This window comes from Prunus avium, chromosome 3, assembly GCF_965620075.1.
Source record: "Prunus avium chromosome 3, drPruAviu1.hap1.1, whole genome shotgun sequence".
Classification (NCBI taxonomy): Eukaryota; Viridiplantae; Streptophyta; class Magnoliopsida; order Rosales; family Rosaceae; genus Prunus; species Prunus avium.
The window spans coordinates 6,284,748-6,303,232 of NC_142286.1; the positions used below are offsets into that span (position 1 = coordinate 6,284,748).

Below are 18,485 nucleotides of genomic sequence, written 5' to 3' on the forward strand. Positions count from 1 at the left end.
GTGGTTAAGGCTTAAAGGTGCCACCCATAATTGGGGCCCATCCAGGACCACCTCATGGTTTAAGACCAAAAAAAAATAAATAATAACAACAACAAAATAAAGAAAATCGAAGCATTTGATTTTTTTTTTTTTCTTCCCGTCCACACACACAAGATAACTTTGTAAAGCCAATCTTAAATTTAAGTAGGTTGCTTGGTTTTTCTTTCTTGTCACTAACTTACATTATATGACAAAATAGCTTTGATTTTATATATTTTTCATGCTAATGTTAAAAAACATAAAACACATTTTGTTACCACATGCTAGCTAGGTATAGGCTTTTGTTATGATAATCGATTCATTCAATGAATTGGAACACACCAAATACCTTATTAAACTACTAGCCTTTTAAGTGATGTGTGCGCATATATATTAAATAGGCCAAAAAGCACTTCTATAGAGAATCGCTTCTCCAAATAATCACTTTAAGTGGTTTTAAGTGGTTTTATGAAGAAGCACATAGGTGGTGCTTATGTCCAGAACCATTTAAAATCACTTAAATTGATTATATAAAGAAGCACATGAGAGGTAGTTTTTCGCGAAAATGATTCTGGCCTATCAAGAATTACTCCCAAACGAGCCCTTAAAACTCTAGCAACTCAAATATTTTACTATGAATTATTTACCGCCGTTAATGCATTTATACTGCTTAGTAGCCATTTGTATTGCATATTATATGACTTAGCAGTATTAAAAAATAAATAAAATAAAATAAAATAAACAAAACAATAAATAATAAAAATTGACCAGGTCGGAATTGGACCGACCGGGGGGCCCCAAGCTTTCAGCTTCATTCAAGCATAGAAATCACAAGTTCACAACCCACACGCTTCCATCACACACTACTACCACCAACATGGACGAATCACAGCCGCTCTTTCCGAGCCACGTGTCATCTACCCACTGGCCGAATCATTTTGCCGGCCACATTCTCTCCCCCTCAACATTATATATAAGCTGCTAAGCACGCTGAGCCGGCTAAAGTTGTTAGTCCATCAAATTTACAAGCAAAGCAAAGCATTCGAAAAATGTCACCGGAAAATGAGCAGCAGCAGCCGGCCGGCTTGAACTACGACGAGACCAAGTTGACCTTGGGGTTGCCTGGCTCGGGGTCTAAGCGTGGATTTTCAGAGACCATTGATCTTAGTCTTGGGAGCTCAAGCTCATCGTCGTCAAGATCAGGGGTTGAATGTTGTGATCAAGATTGTGCTGATGGTGTTGGGGCCGAAACTCATAAGCCTCCAGCAGCAAAGTAAGACTGCCCACATGATTTATTTTTTGCTTAAGTGAGAATTGAAATGGGTTTTCTTTAACTTTTGAGTTTACAATGTGTTTGATGAAATTATATGAAACTATAATTATATGAAAACTGAAGTTTGATGGTCAACATGTTTTTTTGTGTAAAATTATATGAAATTTGAAGTTGGGTTTCCTTAGTTTTCATGGTCCTCATTGTTTTTTTGGTACAATTACAAGAAAACTGAAATGGGTTTTCTTTGATTTTTAAGTTTACAATGTGTTTGATGGAAGTTCTGTGTGAATATTTCAGGTTACAAGTGGTGGGGTGGCCGCCAGTGAGAGTGGCAAGGAAGAACTTGATGAAGACGTGCAAGTACGTGAAAGTGGCAGTAGATGGAGCTCCATATCTGCGCAAGGTGGATCTTGAGATGTACAATAGCTATCAGCAGCTGTTGGGTACTCTTGAGGACATGTTCTCCTTCTTGACCATCCGTATGTATCTCATCTCATCATATCTCTTCTAGATTTGATCTTCTTTGTAAAAAGTTAAAAACCTTTGTCATAATTTTCATGTCAGGAGTTAATGGTTGATATTTACTGTTGATGTAGGTAATTATTTGAATGAGAGAAAGCTCATGGACCCTGCAAATGGAGTGGAGTATGTACCAACTTATGAGGACAGAGATGGGGATTGGATGCTTGTAGGAGATGTACCATGGAAGTAAGATTTCGAATAAACCCTAACCATCTCTCGCCGAAATGTTATTAGACTGTGAATTAAGACCGCACATTCAAATGTTAATGGTTCTTATTCCTAAGATGACAACATAGTACTTGTACGAGAAAATTGTCGGCCAAATATATATTCCCGAGGATTTTAATTTTTCAATGTTTTACTAGATCGTGCATAATTACTTAACATCAATCCTTTCTTTTTTGGCTTTGAACAGAATGTTTGTGGAATCATGCAAGCGGATCCGGTTGATGAAAAGCTCAGAGGCAATTGGATTAGCACCAAGGACACCTCCAATATCCACAAGCACAAGTTGAAAGAGATGCCTTCTACATATGATAAAGAGACTGAATGAATGAATGAATGAAAAAATATATATATGCATGTACAGAGGCTTTTTCTTGATGGTTGGGGGGTTTTGATTAGATAGAAAAGTTGACAAGAATAAGAGATCGATCTGTGATTCTCTATAAGTTGCATTTTTCCATTTTGGTATTGAATGCACTTGATGTTGTAGGCTTTTTCTCCCCATTTTTGGGTTCATCACAGTTTTTCTTGGATTCCATATTTAGATATACACAGTAAGTTTGATATATGATAGACAAATTTTTCTTTCTGCATATTCAGTCGCATATTCAGTTTTGATATTGCTTTCAGATGCCATATATATTCTTCAATTCCCATTCTTTGCTTCTTCTTTTTTTTCTTTTGGTGTAAATGAGAAAAACATCTAAATACAATCAACAATTAGAGATCGTATCTCATATCCATCCGTTTGACAACTGGGATCTAATTAGATTTGAATTCCCAAAATCTTGAAGGAAAATGGGCAGAATAGAGACCCATTGGCTTACTTGTAAACCGAAAAGAAAGCCCAATTTGTATCCTTCATAACCTAATCTGTTCCAAGAGCATCATTTTTCACTCTACGCACCACAAGATTTTGTTCCACTCTTTCCAAGAGCATCATTTTTGCTCTACGCACCACAAGATTTTGTTCCACAAAGCAGCTAAAGGCCCGTTCGGTAACGTTTTCGGAGAATGTTTTCTTAGAATATTTTTAGAAAATGAAAACAAGAAAACAAATTTGCATTTTCAGGAAATGAAAATGCATTTGGTATATTAATTAGAAAACATCTTCATAAAACAAAAACAATGAAAACGTGTCTGATAGTACAATTTGAAATAATAATATGTGAACGTTTCTCATGAGAATGAAAACAACTTTTTCCTATTTTCTACAAGTACACATGAACTTGTTTTCATTTTATAAAAACATTCTCAATGTTTTCTGTTTTTGGGCCACCGAACGTGTTTTTGCCTCATTTTTGTTCTCTGAAAATGAAAACAACCACATAAAATGTTACCGAACGGGCCCTTTACAAGATTTCATTACCAAGCTGCTTCTATAAGATGAAAGAAATCGCAACATGCAAGCAATATCCCAAGCACAGATGCCTTTCAGGAAAAGTACAAGAAATCTGCATTTCCTCGAGAAAAAAAAAGAAAATACTTCACTCCTTTCCCATAAGTAGGAACTCCTACATTCCTGCCAATGTCAGTTTGACATGTGTGCATAATTTTTTTCTTTTGAGGGTTTGATGAATTATTTTTACATATGTCAAACTGTGATTTTCCAGAAGGAGGCAAGGAATATCCCCAAAAAAGGGGTAAAGGAAATAGATTTTATGTTTTGCAAAATGAGGAGCCACTGAATGGGTCATGAGATTCATGAGACCTATCACTCATCATGCAGTGCGCTATGACCTTATAGAAAAAAGAAAATAGAAAATAGAAAAACATGTTGGATACTGATAGTTACATATTTCTGCTCTAATTGCACATTTAAAGCTTCCATGTGGCAGCAGATGGCATAAGTTGTTTCTCATGGCTGGGACCATTATGTAATTGGTTGAGAGATAGAGAGATTCAATTGCAACAATTCATTATCATGGGTCATCAAAGAGAGCCAAGACAAAGAAGCTTTCATCCATTTCTATGCTCTACTAACAACCATAATAAATTGGGCAGTGAGAAAACTGTATCAGCTTTAAGCAAAGGCCATCTTTTTTTCCTTTGCTGCCTATATATATATATATATATATATACCATTTCGTGGTTACTTTGAAATGTTCTTCTACAGCTTCTTATCAAAGAAAAACAATGGCTGGTGCACCACCTACACAAAGGATGTCATGCTGTGATCAGGTCCAGAAGCGCAAGGAGGAGAAAGGCTGCTTCTATTCTTGGTTTGTTTATCATTAATCTTCACTTCCAATTTCCTCCTTAATCTTCATCTTATGCATTACTTATGATTGGATTGCATTTTATGTTGCAGTTTGTTTGCATTTTTCTGCTGCTGCTGCTGCTATAAGACTTGTGAGCCTTGCTTAAACGGCGTCTGCTGTTGCTGCCCTTAGATCTCTATACTTCAAAATATGTGCTATTGATTGTATGAGAAAAATCATGAGTTATTATGTGAATCATGAAATATGATTCTTTTCATTCGAGTAAAGTTACGCTTACACATTACATTTTTCCCCATTACATGATGCTTCTCTAACATGCAAATGACATCTCCAATATATCAAAATTGGACTTTAATGGCTCATAGTCACCTAGTTTCCAAGGATAGGGTTCCTTTCCTCATCAATTTCTATGAGGATGAGGCGCTTTGGGTCCGACCCTTCTGGTCCTTCTGAGTACAGGGTGGGAAGGTAAGCGTTGTATGCTGGCAAGTACCGTGAAACAAAATCTTTTACCTGCAAAACAAAGCTCTCAGAAAGCATCAGTTTCAGGTTATGGAACCTACTGCTGGTTCAGCAGACAGTTTATAAGATACAAATATAGATAGACTAGCAACCTCGTCATTGGACATTCCAGGCTTCCCTGCCTCTCTCATGGCAATCTCTGCCTGCAAGTTCAGGGAAACACTTGTTAATTAAGCAATGACAACGAGAAAAAGTAATTAAAAAGCAAAACACTACATTTTGGTTGCACGAAGATGTAAACATGAAACCCCACCTGCAAACGCCACTGGTACACACAGCTCGGATCCTTGATCTTGATAATTATCCATGCTTTGATGAACTTATACCATGCATCATAATAAGCTTCAAGATTTTTATTTACTGTCTCCAGCTGTTTAATGAAAAATTCACATTAGAGCTGTAACTGTCTTTAATAGAACTAAAATGATTAATAAATTTGTACTGGGGCCGCACAAGTTCCCACAATATATTTCCAATCCTCTAACCTGTGGATCAACTGCCTTGACAACTTCCACAGGAAGGGGTTTGAAACCAAGCATCCAACCTTCAAATAGAACAACCTACATAACCAGCCAAAACATAAATAAATTGCGAGGTGAAATACTCTTTCCAGAATTTTCTACAAAGCCTACTGAAACCACCTAACTAATTACCTTTGGGTTTGCCTATTGATTCACATCCAAACCCTATTATTACTTCTAAAAAACACTTCAACATAGCATTTGTGAGATCTTGATTCTTGATATGTTCAAACATCTATCTTCATATAATCAGGTAGCTACATGGGCCAACAGTATCAGACCCCAATTTGCATCAACCTAAGCCCACTGATTGCCAGACATTATGGAAAATCCTCTTACAGACTTACTGTAAGTGGCCCTTCAAACTCTGGCCATGTTGACGGATCAGCCCTGTCACCCTTTCCATTGTAAGCAGACTGCCACGGGAAACAAGTTATAAATAGGCACTTTGAACTAAAAATTGGTTGATGGAAAAAAATAATAAGGAAAGCAAACTTTCACTGTTGTGCACCTTATCGTATCGGGGTAGCTTCATCTTCATACCTGAACAATTTAGATGTGGATAGTTATGAAGCAGGCATGCATTTATAGCAGAGGAAAATGAATGAAGGAGAATCACCTTCTTTACTCAATTTGCTTACATCAGACAGCGTTTCAACAGAGAATGGAAGATCATGACTCCCTGCATTTCCACGTAACTACGAGCCACGAGAAATAAAAGAATAGACAGTGTTATTGATAAGAAAGCACGTTCATTTTCTAATGAGTTACAATCAACTTGTTAACTATCTTAAGTTGAATTACTTGGAACATATGTTGATCACTACCTCTAAAAGTGCATTTCCTGGATTTGCTTCTCGTAGTTTGGCCTACAAATAATACAATATCGCATCAGAAAACAAAAAATATAAAGAAGAATGTGCCACAAATTTCCTAAACAATACCTGACCCTCTGCTGTCAAATAAAAGTCATCGATGGATATTGAGGCAGACTTCCTGATATTTGAACATATTGTCAGCAATACCAAATTCCTTTATCTTGTTACGAATCATCTAGAGTATCGGTTGCTCATAGCTTACCGGCCCGTAACTTGGAAAAGATAATCAAGAGCAAACACAAGTGTAGTCTTTCCACAACCTTGTGGTGCACTAAAACCAATCTGCATCACAGACCAAAAATCAGCACCATAAGATGAAACAAAAAATAAATGATGGCAGCAATCACTCTTCACAGATACAATCATTAATCTGGAGACAGATATACCTTTACAAATGCCAATAGAATTCAACCCAATACAGAAACTTAAGAGTACAAAAAAAGAAGGGAAAATTGGAGTAGAAATGATGTACCACTAGAGGAGGTATATCTTCACCATCTTTGTACAAGGATCTGTGCTGAGAAATCTGATCATCACACCAAAAAAAGACTGGAATATAGTAGTGATAAAGCCTAACTTTTTGAGGCTCCGTCAGATACAATTCATTGAGCTGAAACAGCCGACAGAGGTGCAACCCATATGCCAACCATTTGTCAATGGACTCAGCCACTGCTTCTGGGGTAAAACCCAATTTGTTTATCAATGGACCTGAGCATATAAAGGTAAAAAGGTCCTGCACAGAAGAAACTTGTGCAGGCTTTGTAGGAAACACAGAATACAATGGGCCCTGCCCACATTCACTGCCAGCAGGACTGTTGTGATGCATAGAATTGTCTTGCATCCAGGAACCTCCACTGCCTGCAAGAAGAATCCCTGAAAGAGAAAAGAGGTGAAGAGCAGTCTTGTTGTGATTAACTTCCAATTGCACCCACAATATAGACCATGCTCAGACTATTCAGCTTGACCCATTACTATATATCAAAAATATTTCGCATTGTTTATACATCTGCAAACCTATATCTATATTCTACATGATCTCCAATGAACAAAAGGGTTTTTTCCTTCTATTTTTGTTAAGTTAAAGGAAAAGAATCCCCATGAAACCAAAAGAACAGGAAATAGATTTAGAATATAACTAAAGATAATGCAAGACCTAAATGTAAAAGTTCTAAGCCCTAGAACTAGTACTGCAGTAAGGCTAGTTAAGTTTCCAAATCAGTTATTCTTATTCAACATACAGGCGATCAATAAGCTAGAAAGTGGCTAAGAGAAGATATTTAGATCTAATAAGAAGAGATATTTAGCCTTAATAAAAAGATTTTACTCATATCTGAGTAAGCATAAAGAAAGCACAACAGTAAATAACATGCGTACGGTCATGGGCAAAGAATTGATGTCGTACAAAACGAAGAAAAGCAGCTAATTTGATCCGCCTCAAGTAACTAAGGTATAAGCCTTAGTTGTGAATTTGTAATAGTTGACCAGTACTTTCAAGTAAAGTGGTTCCTCTCCCTTTTTCACAAGGGCAAGTTATCGGTTCAACCCATGAAAGAGATGGCATTCGTGAGGAAGAGGACTAGCTTTCGACCAATGGAAGATACATAAATTTTTGAATAAGAAGGCTAGACCCCAAAAAATGGAGAGATGAGGAGACAACACAAATGTCCAACCGCAATTAGTAAAACAAGCTCCCTAAGAGAAAGCTCACAGCTCTAAAGAATTGAAGGAATCCATCCATAAGGCTTTAGTAAATTCTGCCCCAATCAAACACCGTTCACTAAAATGCCAACGTCTTATGTATGACCTCCAAAAGAAAACAGTGGCTTTTTAGTAGTGTATGGATTGCATGCTAATTTGCTTCCAGTAACTACAGTTTTTATTCCAAAGATACCGCAAGACTTCGATATTTCTTAACTTCATTGACAAGTGCTCATTATTTTTGCTCCCATTTTATGATATCTATGGCCTGCTCTTAGGTTACTCAAGTGTCAGGAGGACTTATCCTGTTGAGTAATCCATTGATGCCATTTAACCAGAAATATTCAACGTTGCATCTAAATAACTATATACATGTTAACCAGTACTTCTGGCACCAGAAAAGCTGAAGAATATATATTGCAAGAATCTTTCTTAACTTTCTAGAATGCTTTTGTCCTGTTTTCTTATGAACCCTTAAAATCATAATACTTTTTTTTCCTAAAATTACTCAAGAACAACTACCTACTGCAGCTTGAACCAGGCCTAGCATGGGAAATTGGACCCTTAACCATTCAGCTATCCCACATGAGGGACAAAGCATGAGACTTTAATAAATCTCCAAATTTCCCATTCTTTTTTTTATCCATTTTTCTTTCTATTTTAATCAGATTCCTACTCTTCCTAAGCAATTATCAAATGCAAGATAGTATGTATGTAACAAGAATCAAATTCACATTGAGTAGTAAGCAAAGTAAATGGAGAAGTAAATGAAATTATATCTGGAAATAGAAAAATTACCAGACTTTGAGAAATGGGTAGGCATTGCAGAGAGCTTAGATGATGGGTTTGGTCTATTTGACCCATAGAGTGAAGAGAGGAGAGAGAAGTGATAAGAATGAGACAAAGAATGTGACTTATTACTACTAATGGACTTACTAGTATTACAGAAAGAATAATAACAATTAGAAACAGAGAGAGATGGCGCAGGTGGCCACGGCTGAGATAAGATATTCAAGGCCGCCATTTTCATCTCTCTCGCTCTCGCTGTTGATGATGTTTTCCCAAAGCTGTGCAGGAGATATAACCAATGGTCATGGTGATTCTGTGTGCGGTAACGCGGGCAACGATACAGAAAATCTTGTTTGTTGGAAAGTACTAAACTACCCATACTTATTACTGTTTTCTCTCTTTTTTTTATTCGATCGTAAAATCCAATTCTTTTGTAGTGGATATATGAAAAAGCAAAAATTGTACACATCCACCACTTCAAATTTAATATTTTATTACCTGCAGGGTGACAAATGGATAAATTTAATACTAGGTTTTTTTTGGGTTTTGTTTTACAATCGAGATTAAAAGAGGGAAATCGAACCTAGAACTTCGGTAATGTTGTTTAACAATTTGAGCTACAAGCTCTTTGCAATTTAATAATTGTTTAAAAGACTAAAAGGGTAGGTTTCGACCTAAATGAATATCATATAGTCAGAAACCCAACATTTGGCAACCTTATTATTACAGATTTTCGAAATGAAACCTTGATCTAGTTTGGTTATCTGCGACTTTAGTGATGTCTCTTGGTTGCAGGCTACTCGCAATGTTTTTGCTCAGCACATGTTCTTATAGCGGAAGGTTGAGTACTTCGTGGTGGCCTGATTTGGGTGGTTATGTCCTTTTCATGCAGTACTGTTCTTCATCACTCTAAGGCAAAGCTTAAGCATGTTTTCGAAGAAGCTTATCTCTCACAAATCTGTAAGGAGCCAAGTAGTTTTTTTTTTTTGGGGGGGGGGGGGGGGGGGGGGGGAGAGAGAGGGGCAAGGAGCACTAATTAAGGGGAAAAAAAGGGCAATGGAAAACGAGAAGAAACTTAAAGTTCATCATAAGAAGAGTAATGAGCCACAATCACAAGACAACTGCAAATAAATTTGATTCATTAGATTAAAAGCTTTGCCTGGAAAAAAGTTACATTTCTCTCATTACAACTTAATTAAATTGTGGTCAAGGCCTGATTAAGAGCTAGTTTAAACTGAACAACATAATGACTATTAACAATTCATGTAACCAAGTTTAATACTTAAGTGGCCAGACATCCCTAGGTCAATTTTACAAAGACACAGGTTGGAAGCACAAAACCAGGTCAGAAAATCTATAAACAAGAATTAAGAAATTGGACAAAATGAATATAAATGGAATGGAGACAGGATTAAGATGGCACATCAAGTACAACCTCATGGAGTGATTGACAAAATCCAGAGGTAACTTCTGTCCGGAAAGTGTACATGTCTCAGTCTCTGTTAGCTGTCACTTGAAATCATCTTCAAAATAGTGTTTCAAGGAGTTTTGGGGATGACAAACCCGCTACGGATTTAAACTGCCACAACGAAAACCACCTCATTAATAGAAAATTCACAAAGTGTTCCAGTTGTGGTATAATGAAAAAATTCTACTGATTTTAGAAAGGTTTACAGTAAACAGCAGTTTCTTTATACTCTTGCTCTTTGATACCTTTTGGTGCCTATACTTCATGCGTACAGCACTCAGAGGACAACCATTGGTGTTCAACTGTAAATCTTGCAGAGCAAGAATTGTGATCTTCAAATCCAATGGCGTGTAACGGGTATAGTGTTCTAGTATTGGATTCTGTTAGAGTTACAACTGAAGTCATATTTCCAGTATATAATCAACATGCAGAAGAAAATAGTAAAACACTAGGGAAGAAAAGACAAACCCATGGATGGCTGGACTGATCTAAGGTCCATTTGGAAAGAAAAACAGCTGATGCAGCAACGACGGAAGGAAGGAAATTCAAGAAGCTATAGTCAACCAAAGTTAGTTCAGCAAGATAATTGGCCAAGTACTCCAGTTCAAGGCTAGGAGTCTGCAAAAAATTTGTTATTACATATGTAAGTCGTTCTTCAAAACGAAGGTCAAAACAAAAAGAGCATGGTATCTGCAAACCAAGGCCAAAAGCAACTTTAACTAATCAAGTTACCTTATAAGAAGCTTGTGCTGCTCGAAGAAATCTCCTGAAAATGAATGTGCATTAGCAATATTCAATAGCATATTGAAACTATCAATAAAGGAAACCGATACCATATAGGCAGATGTACCTGAGGAAAGTTTTAGTTGTTGGTGCAAAAAGTTGAAAGCCAAAATACTTTAATACTTGACTCTCCATTTTCAATACCTGCCATTTTTATTTATTCAGGAAGGCAATGAAAAGAATTTTAACAGGCGAGAATAAATTAGAACCTTAAGGATGTCAGTAACATACACATACAAGTCCTGCCTCAGGTTTCCAGTTTTCAGTATAGAGAGAGAGAGAGAGAGAGGAGCGCAGTTAAAGATTTTTTTCACAAACTTCAAACCCATGACAGGGAAATAAAAGGCATCCTGCCTTCTTTGCATTTATAACAGGGTGACAAAAGAACGCTTAAAATGAAATTAATCGCTTCGAAGTCGTAAACTCCTCATTTTCATCTCATCTATTTATGTGCAGAGGCAGACATCATACTAGTTCAGGAGCATCCCCTAGCAAGCATGTACTTATTTAGAACTCACATGGCTAACTCTTAAGATTTTTCTTATCAGTATTTAAACTCATGGTAATCTAACCAGTCTATTGGAATAAGAACGGGCAATCACATACCTCCTCTTTCGAGTAAGTGTTGTCTGTCATGAAACAAAGTTCTTCCACCCGCGGTGCACAAATTTCTTCATATTTCCTTAAATATAATAAACGGATAAGACAACCACATTAGCAATCACATTAAACAACATTCTGATAGATACTATGTTTTGTAAAATGCATTTGAATGAACCCTTGAAACTTCTACTTTACAATCACTTGCAAGAGATTCATAACTGAATTAAATTTAACAGATCCTAATACGGTCTTTAAATCTTCAACAATTAAAGATTAATCTTATTGTGTCGGTAAACTCAGATGATGTCCATATAAAACAATCATGTGGTCTTTTGGTAAAGGTTTCTTCTTCCCCATTTAATGGTCCTTGATCAAAACGAAACAGGCAATATTGAAGAAACTAATCTGGAATTTAAGGTGATATTAATGAATATTATTCAAAATTGCACTAGCCAAGTGAATTGTTGCCCAAATGTGTCCACGTCAAGCATATTCCGTTGATAAAGCATGTTGGGCAATTTCAATACAAATTCCTTCTGACTTCTGAGTGACCAAGGATCTAATGAAAACCAACAACGTTGTACATTCACTTCTCAACATCAAACAGCGACAGACAATATTGGACTTATTTATGTTTCCATTCTTTTCAACTGCTAAGATATGGACTTACCCATAACAGTGCTATTGCATCAGATAAAATCACAATTATCAACATTTGAGTGGTTTCATCATTGTATTATTGCCAGAGAATCCGCCTTATCCATAGTTTTGACAACTAAAATACCCCATTAATAGCTCTACATCATAAGTTCTAATCAAGTAATGCAGTTACCCCTACTATAGGTATGAAAGCTTACGAGGCAATTAGCATGCAAGTGATGCCAAGCAATTGAAGTCTAGTCCTTTCAGTGTAATTATGACAGAGAAACCAATCGATGAGATAGACTGTGAGGTAAAGCGTATCTGCCACCAACTTATATTCCTCTGACACCTGAAACCAAAGATTATTTGGATCAAATTACTTCTATTAGTATTCACAAGTTTTATATAAAGCACAATAGAGCATTTCATCATTGAACAGAAAAATAAGAAGCGTCACTGGGTACAGCTCTTCTTTAGAATACAAGACTTATTGTGCAAGTTGTTTATAAATGTGATTGAGCAAGTCATCAGTGAAGAAAAATTACAAAATAAAGCAGAGACAAAACAATCTTAGAAGCAGGATAGCAATATCAGGTAAAAGTCTAAACATGCCATCTCATTTAATACTGAACATTTCATAACATGATTCTAAAAGTGAAATCATAGGCATTGTAAGGGATGTTTAACTTCACATTAGAGGACAAAAACCAGCCATAATTTAAAAAGACTGTTAGAAAACAGTCCTCAGTTACCTTCCAGTATTTCATTAGACAATTATTGTGCCAAAAACTTGCAGTATATGCACCAGGGAACTTGTTCCTTTTCATTATACAACTATTAGGGTTATCCTTGATAAATCAAGAGGAAGGGTGACATAAATGCCATTGATATAATACTAGCATATGTTCATACCATTCTGATAAAGACACAATGTGGGGCAAATTCCAGAGCAAGATACAAAGTTTTGACCAAGATTAACTTGCATTGTATGAAGACTGAAATTCACAGTTCAATCCATAAAGATGAATTTGAAATATCCAATATGAACATATTCTACATGGTACAAAACGACAGGAATATCCTCACTAATATAAAGGGACATCACATAGCTACATAAACTACAACCTATATTTTCCTACTTAATCAGATACATGAGCTATGTGACTATGAAATTAGAACTAATAGGTAAAGGAACCATGCAAACCTCTACAAGCCAATCAATTAAAATCCCTCTCATACTTTTGGTGATATCTTGCTGTGTTGTTTCCATAAAAGTAGCATTTGGCCTTCGGTCAAGCTGTCAAAACAAAATTTTGTAGCCAATTGTCACACAGAGGAACAGAGGATAGAAAGATGAAAGCTCATAGTTTAGAACCCTGAAGTAGGAACCAGCACTGTTTGCACTCTCTGTGCTGGAAACAAAATGAGTGCAAAAAGAATAGGTTTTTTATTTTTGCTTGCACAAGGAATAGCACAACCATATAGCAGTGTAGCTTAGTATTGTATTATCATTCACTATCAAGCAATGAGTTTTGTTTTTAATTAGTAAAAACTCATGACAGACTAGTATGCATACCAGAACAACAGCATCATATGAGAAAAAGCTTGGACAGACCAAAAAAAGAGTAGCCTCAAAATGGAATCCTTTACGAGAATCCTTTGTTCCTTTATAAAGATGAGATAAATACAAGTTCACTTCCGGATACAGCTTAATAAAGGCAGTCCATCTGAGTAATTATCAGACTTGGAAATAAGAAACAGAAATTTGTTATACATGTTTTTGGTGTTAAAGATGTAGTTGCAACCAGTGCCACTTGAATGCACCATGTTCACTTCCAACAGCATCTGTATTCATTTGTTATTTAAAGTTTTTATAAGAATCCAGTCATGTCCCTTTTGCATCTGTAGGACAGTATGGAAAGAAACAAGTTCTAACATTCTTTATGGCTGATCGGTCACAAAAATAAAAAGGCTGGAAGAAGAAAAACGGTTTTAACCTTTATTAGACATTCCTCTAAACAAAATATTGTTGTCATGGATAGAGAAGGCTGAATAATAGTATTATACAACATATCGGGAATCATAAATCAGATATTCAGATGCCTCTTAAGTTGCACTACATCATTGTGATTCCAGGTAGTTATGCTTGTTGAACTAGACAATTCAATACACATCATCATCTTGTCCATTAATGAGTTGCACTGGTATCTAACTGATGAATTATACACTGTAATGTATAGCAATACGAAAATACTGGTGCTACTAGAAAGGAACTTCTATACATATTAAATAACATCAAACAGCACAAACCTCTGCAACACGTAAATGGTTGTAGATATCAGGGGCATAGAGGCTACACAATTGAGGATCCTTGTAATCTGCATCAATGTCAACAATATGTTGGTTTCTCGATGTAACCATGTCCACTGAAAGGCTACCATCATGTGCTGCACAATTTAATACTAAAGGTCACAAACTATGCATACTAAAGCCATAGAAAATCCTTAAAAGAAACATTAGCATTTGGCATCCAGCACTCAAAGTAGGTAAGAAAAGCATTGTATTGCAATGGCATGGATCAACTGTCTTAAGAATGAAAAAGGGTCATATAACATTAGGACACGGTGAAGCATAATATTAGAAGAGGAAAAGATTTGCAGAATGCTCATTTTGGAATCATGTTGGAACCCAAATAGTTTAATATGATTTTCAACGACTATTTCTGTCCTCTCATAAATCTTCAGCTTGTACTTTAGTGGAACCAACTCAGCTATAATTTTCATGAATAGTCTGTATTTGTTAAAGCTTTTAGAGTTGGATTTGAATTTACTGTAAACATATGATAACTTATTCATGTCGGTACTGCATATGGCCTCATCGCTGATAGGAGAAACAACCAGGTATTTGAACCCCCTCAGATTAAGCCTTCTAAGCTCATATCGCCATTGAGCTCTGCACTACATAAGAACTACTGAATTATGGTTCCAAATTACAGCTAATCAGAACATTGAATTTCACTCATGATGTTTCTCAGCCTATTATCCTTTGTACATTATGGGTAGGTAGAATGGAAAAGTGGACAAAGGTAAGGGTGGACATATTTCATTCCTCAAAGCAGCCATACATTGATATACAAGCTCCTATCTCTCATTTCAAATCGAGCTTGTATGCTGTTTGGAAGAAAGAAACTAAAGAAATGGCAAACCTTTATTTGAAGGGCTTTGGACTTTTGAAGCCACTCCAGATCCAGAACTCTGATTTTCTGACTGATGAACATCTTTCACATCCTTAGTTGACCACAAAAGCATGTTTCCATCTTCCAAATTAATTGAATGTAAGTCGGATGTTAGTTCTGGTTTTACAATTCCCTGCACAGCCTCCGTTTTTGAATCTACCGCAACGGAAAGGACCATTTTCGTCAGCTTTGCCTGACCCTTTTTAGCTGGCTTGCTGTTCTTAACCTGCATTCAGCAAAATAAGAGGCAGAATTCAGAATCTTGAGGGATAAAAAGAAAGTAAAGCTTTCATGACAATATATATATATATATATATATATATATCTACATATATATTACGTATTATAGGCACACATATAATCCTGACTAGACCTTGGTACAAGGAAGACACTGAACAGTGGAAACAATCCTTCCCTCAGTCTTAATCATGTTATGAACAATCAAAAGAATTGCAAATTATCTCTTTCCCTCAGTCTTCTAAATTAACATTCAGGCAACTAAGCTTAGCATCTGCATAAACCAAGCGTATTATTGTATTTGCACAACATTTATGAACAAATCTAACTAACAGCACATTGACCTGAATTTTAGTTGCATTGAAGCAGCTCCCATATGAAGGTTTACAGCAAGCATTGGTCACATCCTGAAGCACAGCCCTCCTCTTATGTTGCGTACAGGCATTACCAGCAACTTTTGTACTGTTCTCATCTGTGGCAGCTCTTTTTGGATTTGTTCGCACAGCCTGCTTCTGGCTCTGTTGTGTGGGTGGTTTTATTGGGGGCATTTGTCCAGATGTATGAAGTGCAGCAGCTCGAGCACGTGTTATTCTTCCAGGAAGCTCTCTAACTATGGAGGTGACCATATTTTCTCTCTTCATGTTTGCAGACATGAGAGACAAGCAGAACACCACATCAAATCGAACCAGTCAATGTGACCTGCAACAAAACCAGAGCCAAGTAAATTCAAGAAGAAGCTGCATAATTAGTAAGCAACTACAGATATACAGATCAAGAAATCAGGAAATATGGCATTTCTAAGAAGATCTCCAGGTATGTTGTAAATTGTAATGCAACTTCAAACTGAGGCCCCTCGTGTAATTGAAAACCATGATAAGCATGTAAAATTGTAAATGGACTGAGCACCTTTTTTAGTGCAGTTGAACAGTACACTATGATGGTGGATATAAAGTTACTCATAGAAAACTGTATGGACTTTGAAATCTGATAGACAGACGAAATAATGTTATTCATGTAGTACACAAGATCGCATGTATAACAGGCTATAAGAAATATTTGAATGATCAGTAGAAGTCAAGTCCCAAATAATCTTTCTGAGCAAACTCCCAAAGTACCAAATTACATGGAGAATCATTAAATTGACCATATTTGTCATAATACAGATCAATGGAAAAGACTTGCTTCAGCTTATACCCAAATTTCTATTCAAATGATAGACATGTTCAGAAAATTCTGCAAAATTTTCATGTTGAAGTGGGCTCTTTTCAAGATGTTTTGAAAACACAGAAAAGTTTATGTTCAATGGATGTCATACAGAAAAAAAAAATGCCGATGGTAAGTTCAAAGGGTGGCAGCAGCTGTAAAGTAAAACAAAAATTTTCTTAACACCCGATTTTTTGGTAATTCATTCAGACTAGTAGTACATTGGGCACACTAATCAAGCTATGAATTGTAAGGGAAATCCAGGGAAAAGCATGAAAACATAGCCAAAAAATGTCAAACCCACAAAATCGTTTCTGAGAAAACAAACTAGAATTTGAAAGTTTCAAATTTTTGCTACTCAGATCAGATGGAAGTGGGACCAAAAGTCATCAAAGGACTCAAAATCTGAGCTCGTTTTCCTTACCCACAAATTCTCAGCAATCAAGCAAAAGCATCAAACGGAGCTCTTCCGGGTAAAAATCATTTTTGCTTTGAGCCCATTTTTTGAAATTTCAGAATCTCCAAATTGAACACAGAAATTTGAGACCTTGACATGTTTGATCCCCAATAAAATGGGAGAAGACAAGAAAATACGACCTACTTTGGAAATTTTTCATTTTGAGGAAGAAAAAGAAGAAGAAACAAAACAAAAGTAGAGAAATCCAGCTTCAGTTAAAGTGGAGCTTCTTTCATTATCATTCAAATATTCACCCCAAAAAGATAAAGAAAGATTCTTGAAAACTTATCCATTTCCTTTTTGTTTCCCCCATTTTCTCATTAACCAAGCATACATTGGTACACAGAACCATGTCAAACGACCCAAAAGTTGAAGAATTTCAAAAATAGCAACAAAACCCACGAACCCTAATCGATTTGTCACTAGAACTAAAATAAAAAAAATTTAAAAGCCCATGATTACATACGCAGATTTTGATGCGTATAGACGCACACATTGCATTGTTGGGCTGAAAGATTGTCCTGAATCTCTCTCCTCCAAGCTCCAAGACCTCCAGATATAGGAGGTGAGAGAAGAGCTCTGTGAGCTTTAGAGAGAGAGAGGGGGAAGTGTGAGCGAGCGGGATGGGCCACAATTTGAAACTCTGACTCAGAAGCAGTGAAAGGTTGTTGCTTGGTTAATGTTAATGGAAAATTAAAATGGGAAATGAAAAACTGATTTAATAATAAATATAAAATTAATAGCTTTTTTGTAATGGTGTTGACTGTTTGACTAGGAAAGGTAAAAAGACAGTTCATTGAGTGTGCTGTTGGCTTTGTTTAATTTAATTTATTTTTAAAATTTTTGATTGAATTGACCGTGAAATCTGGTAGCTTCTTGAGGTTTTCAAATTATATTTACTGTTTTTGTTTTATTTTTATTTATTTATTTGTTTTGGTAAATTGGAAGATAAATTTTCAACTTTGGTAAAGTTTGACTTGTTCCTTTGTATTTGGGGTTTGAAGGGAGTTTTTTGGTCATTGTGAGGTCTGAGTAGAGGGTTTGGGTTTGTCTGTGGCGTGGTTTTGCTTGGCACGTTGCATGGAGGATACTTGAAATTCCTATAATGCCCTTGGCAGACCAAATCTTCTGCTTTTGCATGAGAATTTTGTTAGGATTTTATTATCAGTTGCAATGCAGCCGATAAATG

General features: G+C 36.2%; 3 protein-coding genes and 1 long non-coding RNA gene across 6 annotated transcripts; 2 read left to right on the forward strand and 2 right to left on the reverse strand.

Annotated features, from left to right (window-relative positions):
• The first annotated feature begins 1,013 nt into the window (after positions 1 to 1,013).
• IAA15 (indole-3-acetic acid inducible 15) lies at positions 1,014 to 2,631 on the forward strand. The gene is made up of 4 exons (XM_021962267.2): positions 1,014 to 1,291; positions 1,589 to 1,770; positions 1,888 to 1,999; positions 2,229 to 2,631. The coding sequence occupies exons 1-4, from the start codon at positions 1,068 to 1,070 to the stop codon at positions 2,326 to 2,328; spliced, it is 618 nt and encodes a 205-aa protein (XP_021817959.1). The 5' UTR covers positions 1,014 to 1,067; the 3' UTR covers positions 2,329 to 2,631.
• Positions 2,632 to 3,840: 1,209 nt separating this feature from the next.
• LOC110760092 (uncharacterized) lies at positions 3,841 to 4,540 on the forward strand. Its single transcript, XR_002527221.2, has 2 exons — positions 3,841 to 4,260; positions 4,350 to 4,540. It is a non-coding gene; the product is annotated as an uncharacterized LOC110760092 (long non-coding RNA).
• LOC110760091 (P-loop containing nucleoside triphosphate hydrolases superfamily protein) lies at positions 4,483 to 8,985 on the reverse strand. Its single transcript, XM_021962280.2, has 12 exons — positions 8,678 to 8,985; positions 6,654 to 7,054; positions 6,384 to 6,463; positions 6,248 to 6,299; positions 6,131 to 6,172; positions 5,923 to 6,001; positions 5,815 to 5,846; positions 5,651 to 5,719; positions 5,268 to 5,342; positions 5,036 to 5,152; positions 4,875 to 4,925; positions 4,483 to 4,773 (listed from the first exon to the last, which is right to left on the reverse strand). The coding sequence occupies exons 1-12, from the start codon at positions 8,907 to 8,909 to the stop codon at positions 4,630 to 4,632; spliced, it is 1,374 nt and encodes a 457-aa protein (XP_021817972.1). The 5' UTR covers positions 8,910 to 8,985; the 3' UTR covers positions 4,483 to 4,629.
• An 843-nt stretch (positions 8,986 to 9,828) lies between these two features.
• CYCA2;4 (Cyclin A2;4) lies at positions 9,829 to 17,971 on the reverse strand. 3 transcript variants are annotated; one of them, XM_021962261.2, is made up of 12 exons: positions 17,763 to 17,971; positions 15,981 to 16,335; positions 15,370 to 15,625; positions 14,475 to 14,611; positions 13,369 to 13,461; positions 12,380 to 12,513; positions 11,526 to 11,601; positions 10,987 to 11,063; positions 10,869 to 10,902; positions 10,605 to 10,754; positions 10,382 to 10,516; positions 9,829 to 10,247 (listed from the first exon to the last, which is right to left on the reverse strand). In XM_021962261.2, exons 2-12 carry the CDS (start codon positions 16,287 to 16,289, stop codon positions 10,194 to 10,196), a joined length of 1,455 nt encoding a protein of 484 aa, XP_021817953.2. In that variant the 5' UTR covers positions 16,290 to 16,335; positions 17,763 to 17,971; the 3' UTR covers positions 9,829 to 10,193. The 3 variants fall into 3 exon arrangements, with proteins under 3 accessions (XP_021817953.2, XP_021817954.2, XP_088107362.1); XM_021962262.2 differs by lacking the exon at positions 17,763 to 17,971 and adding an exon at positions 17,264 to 17,710; XM_088251236.1 differs by lacking the exon at positions 17,763 to 17,971 and adding an exon at positions 16,543 to 17,230.
• Between the last annotated feature and the right edge of the window lie 514 nt (positions 17,972 to 18,485).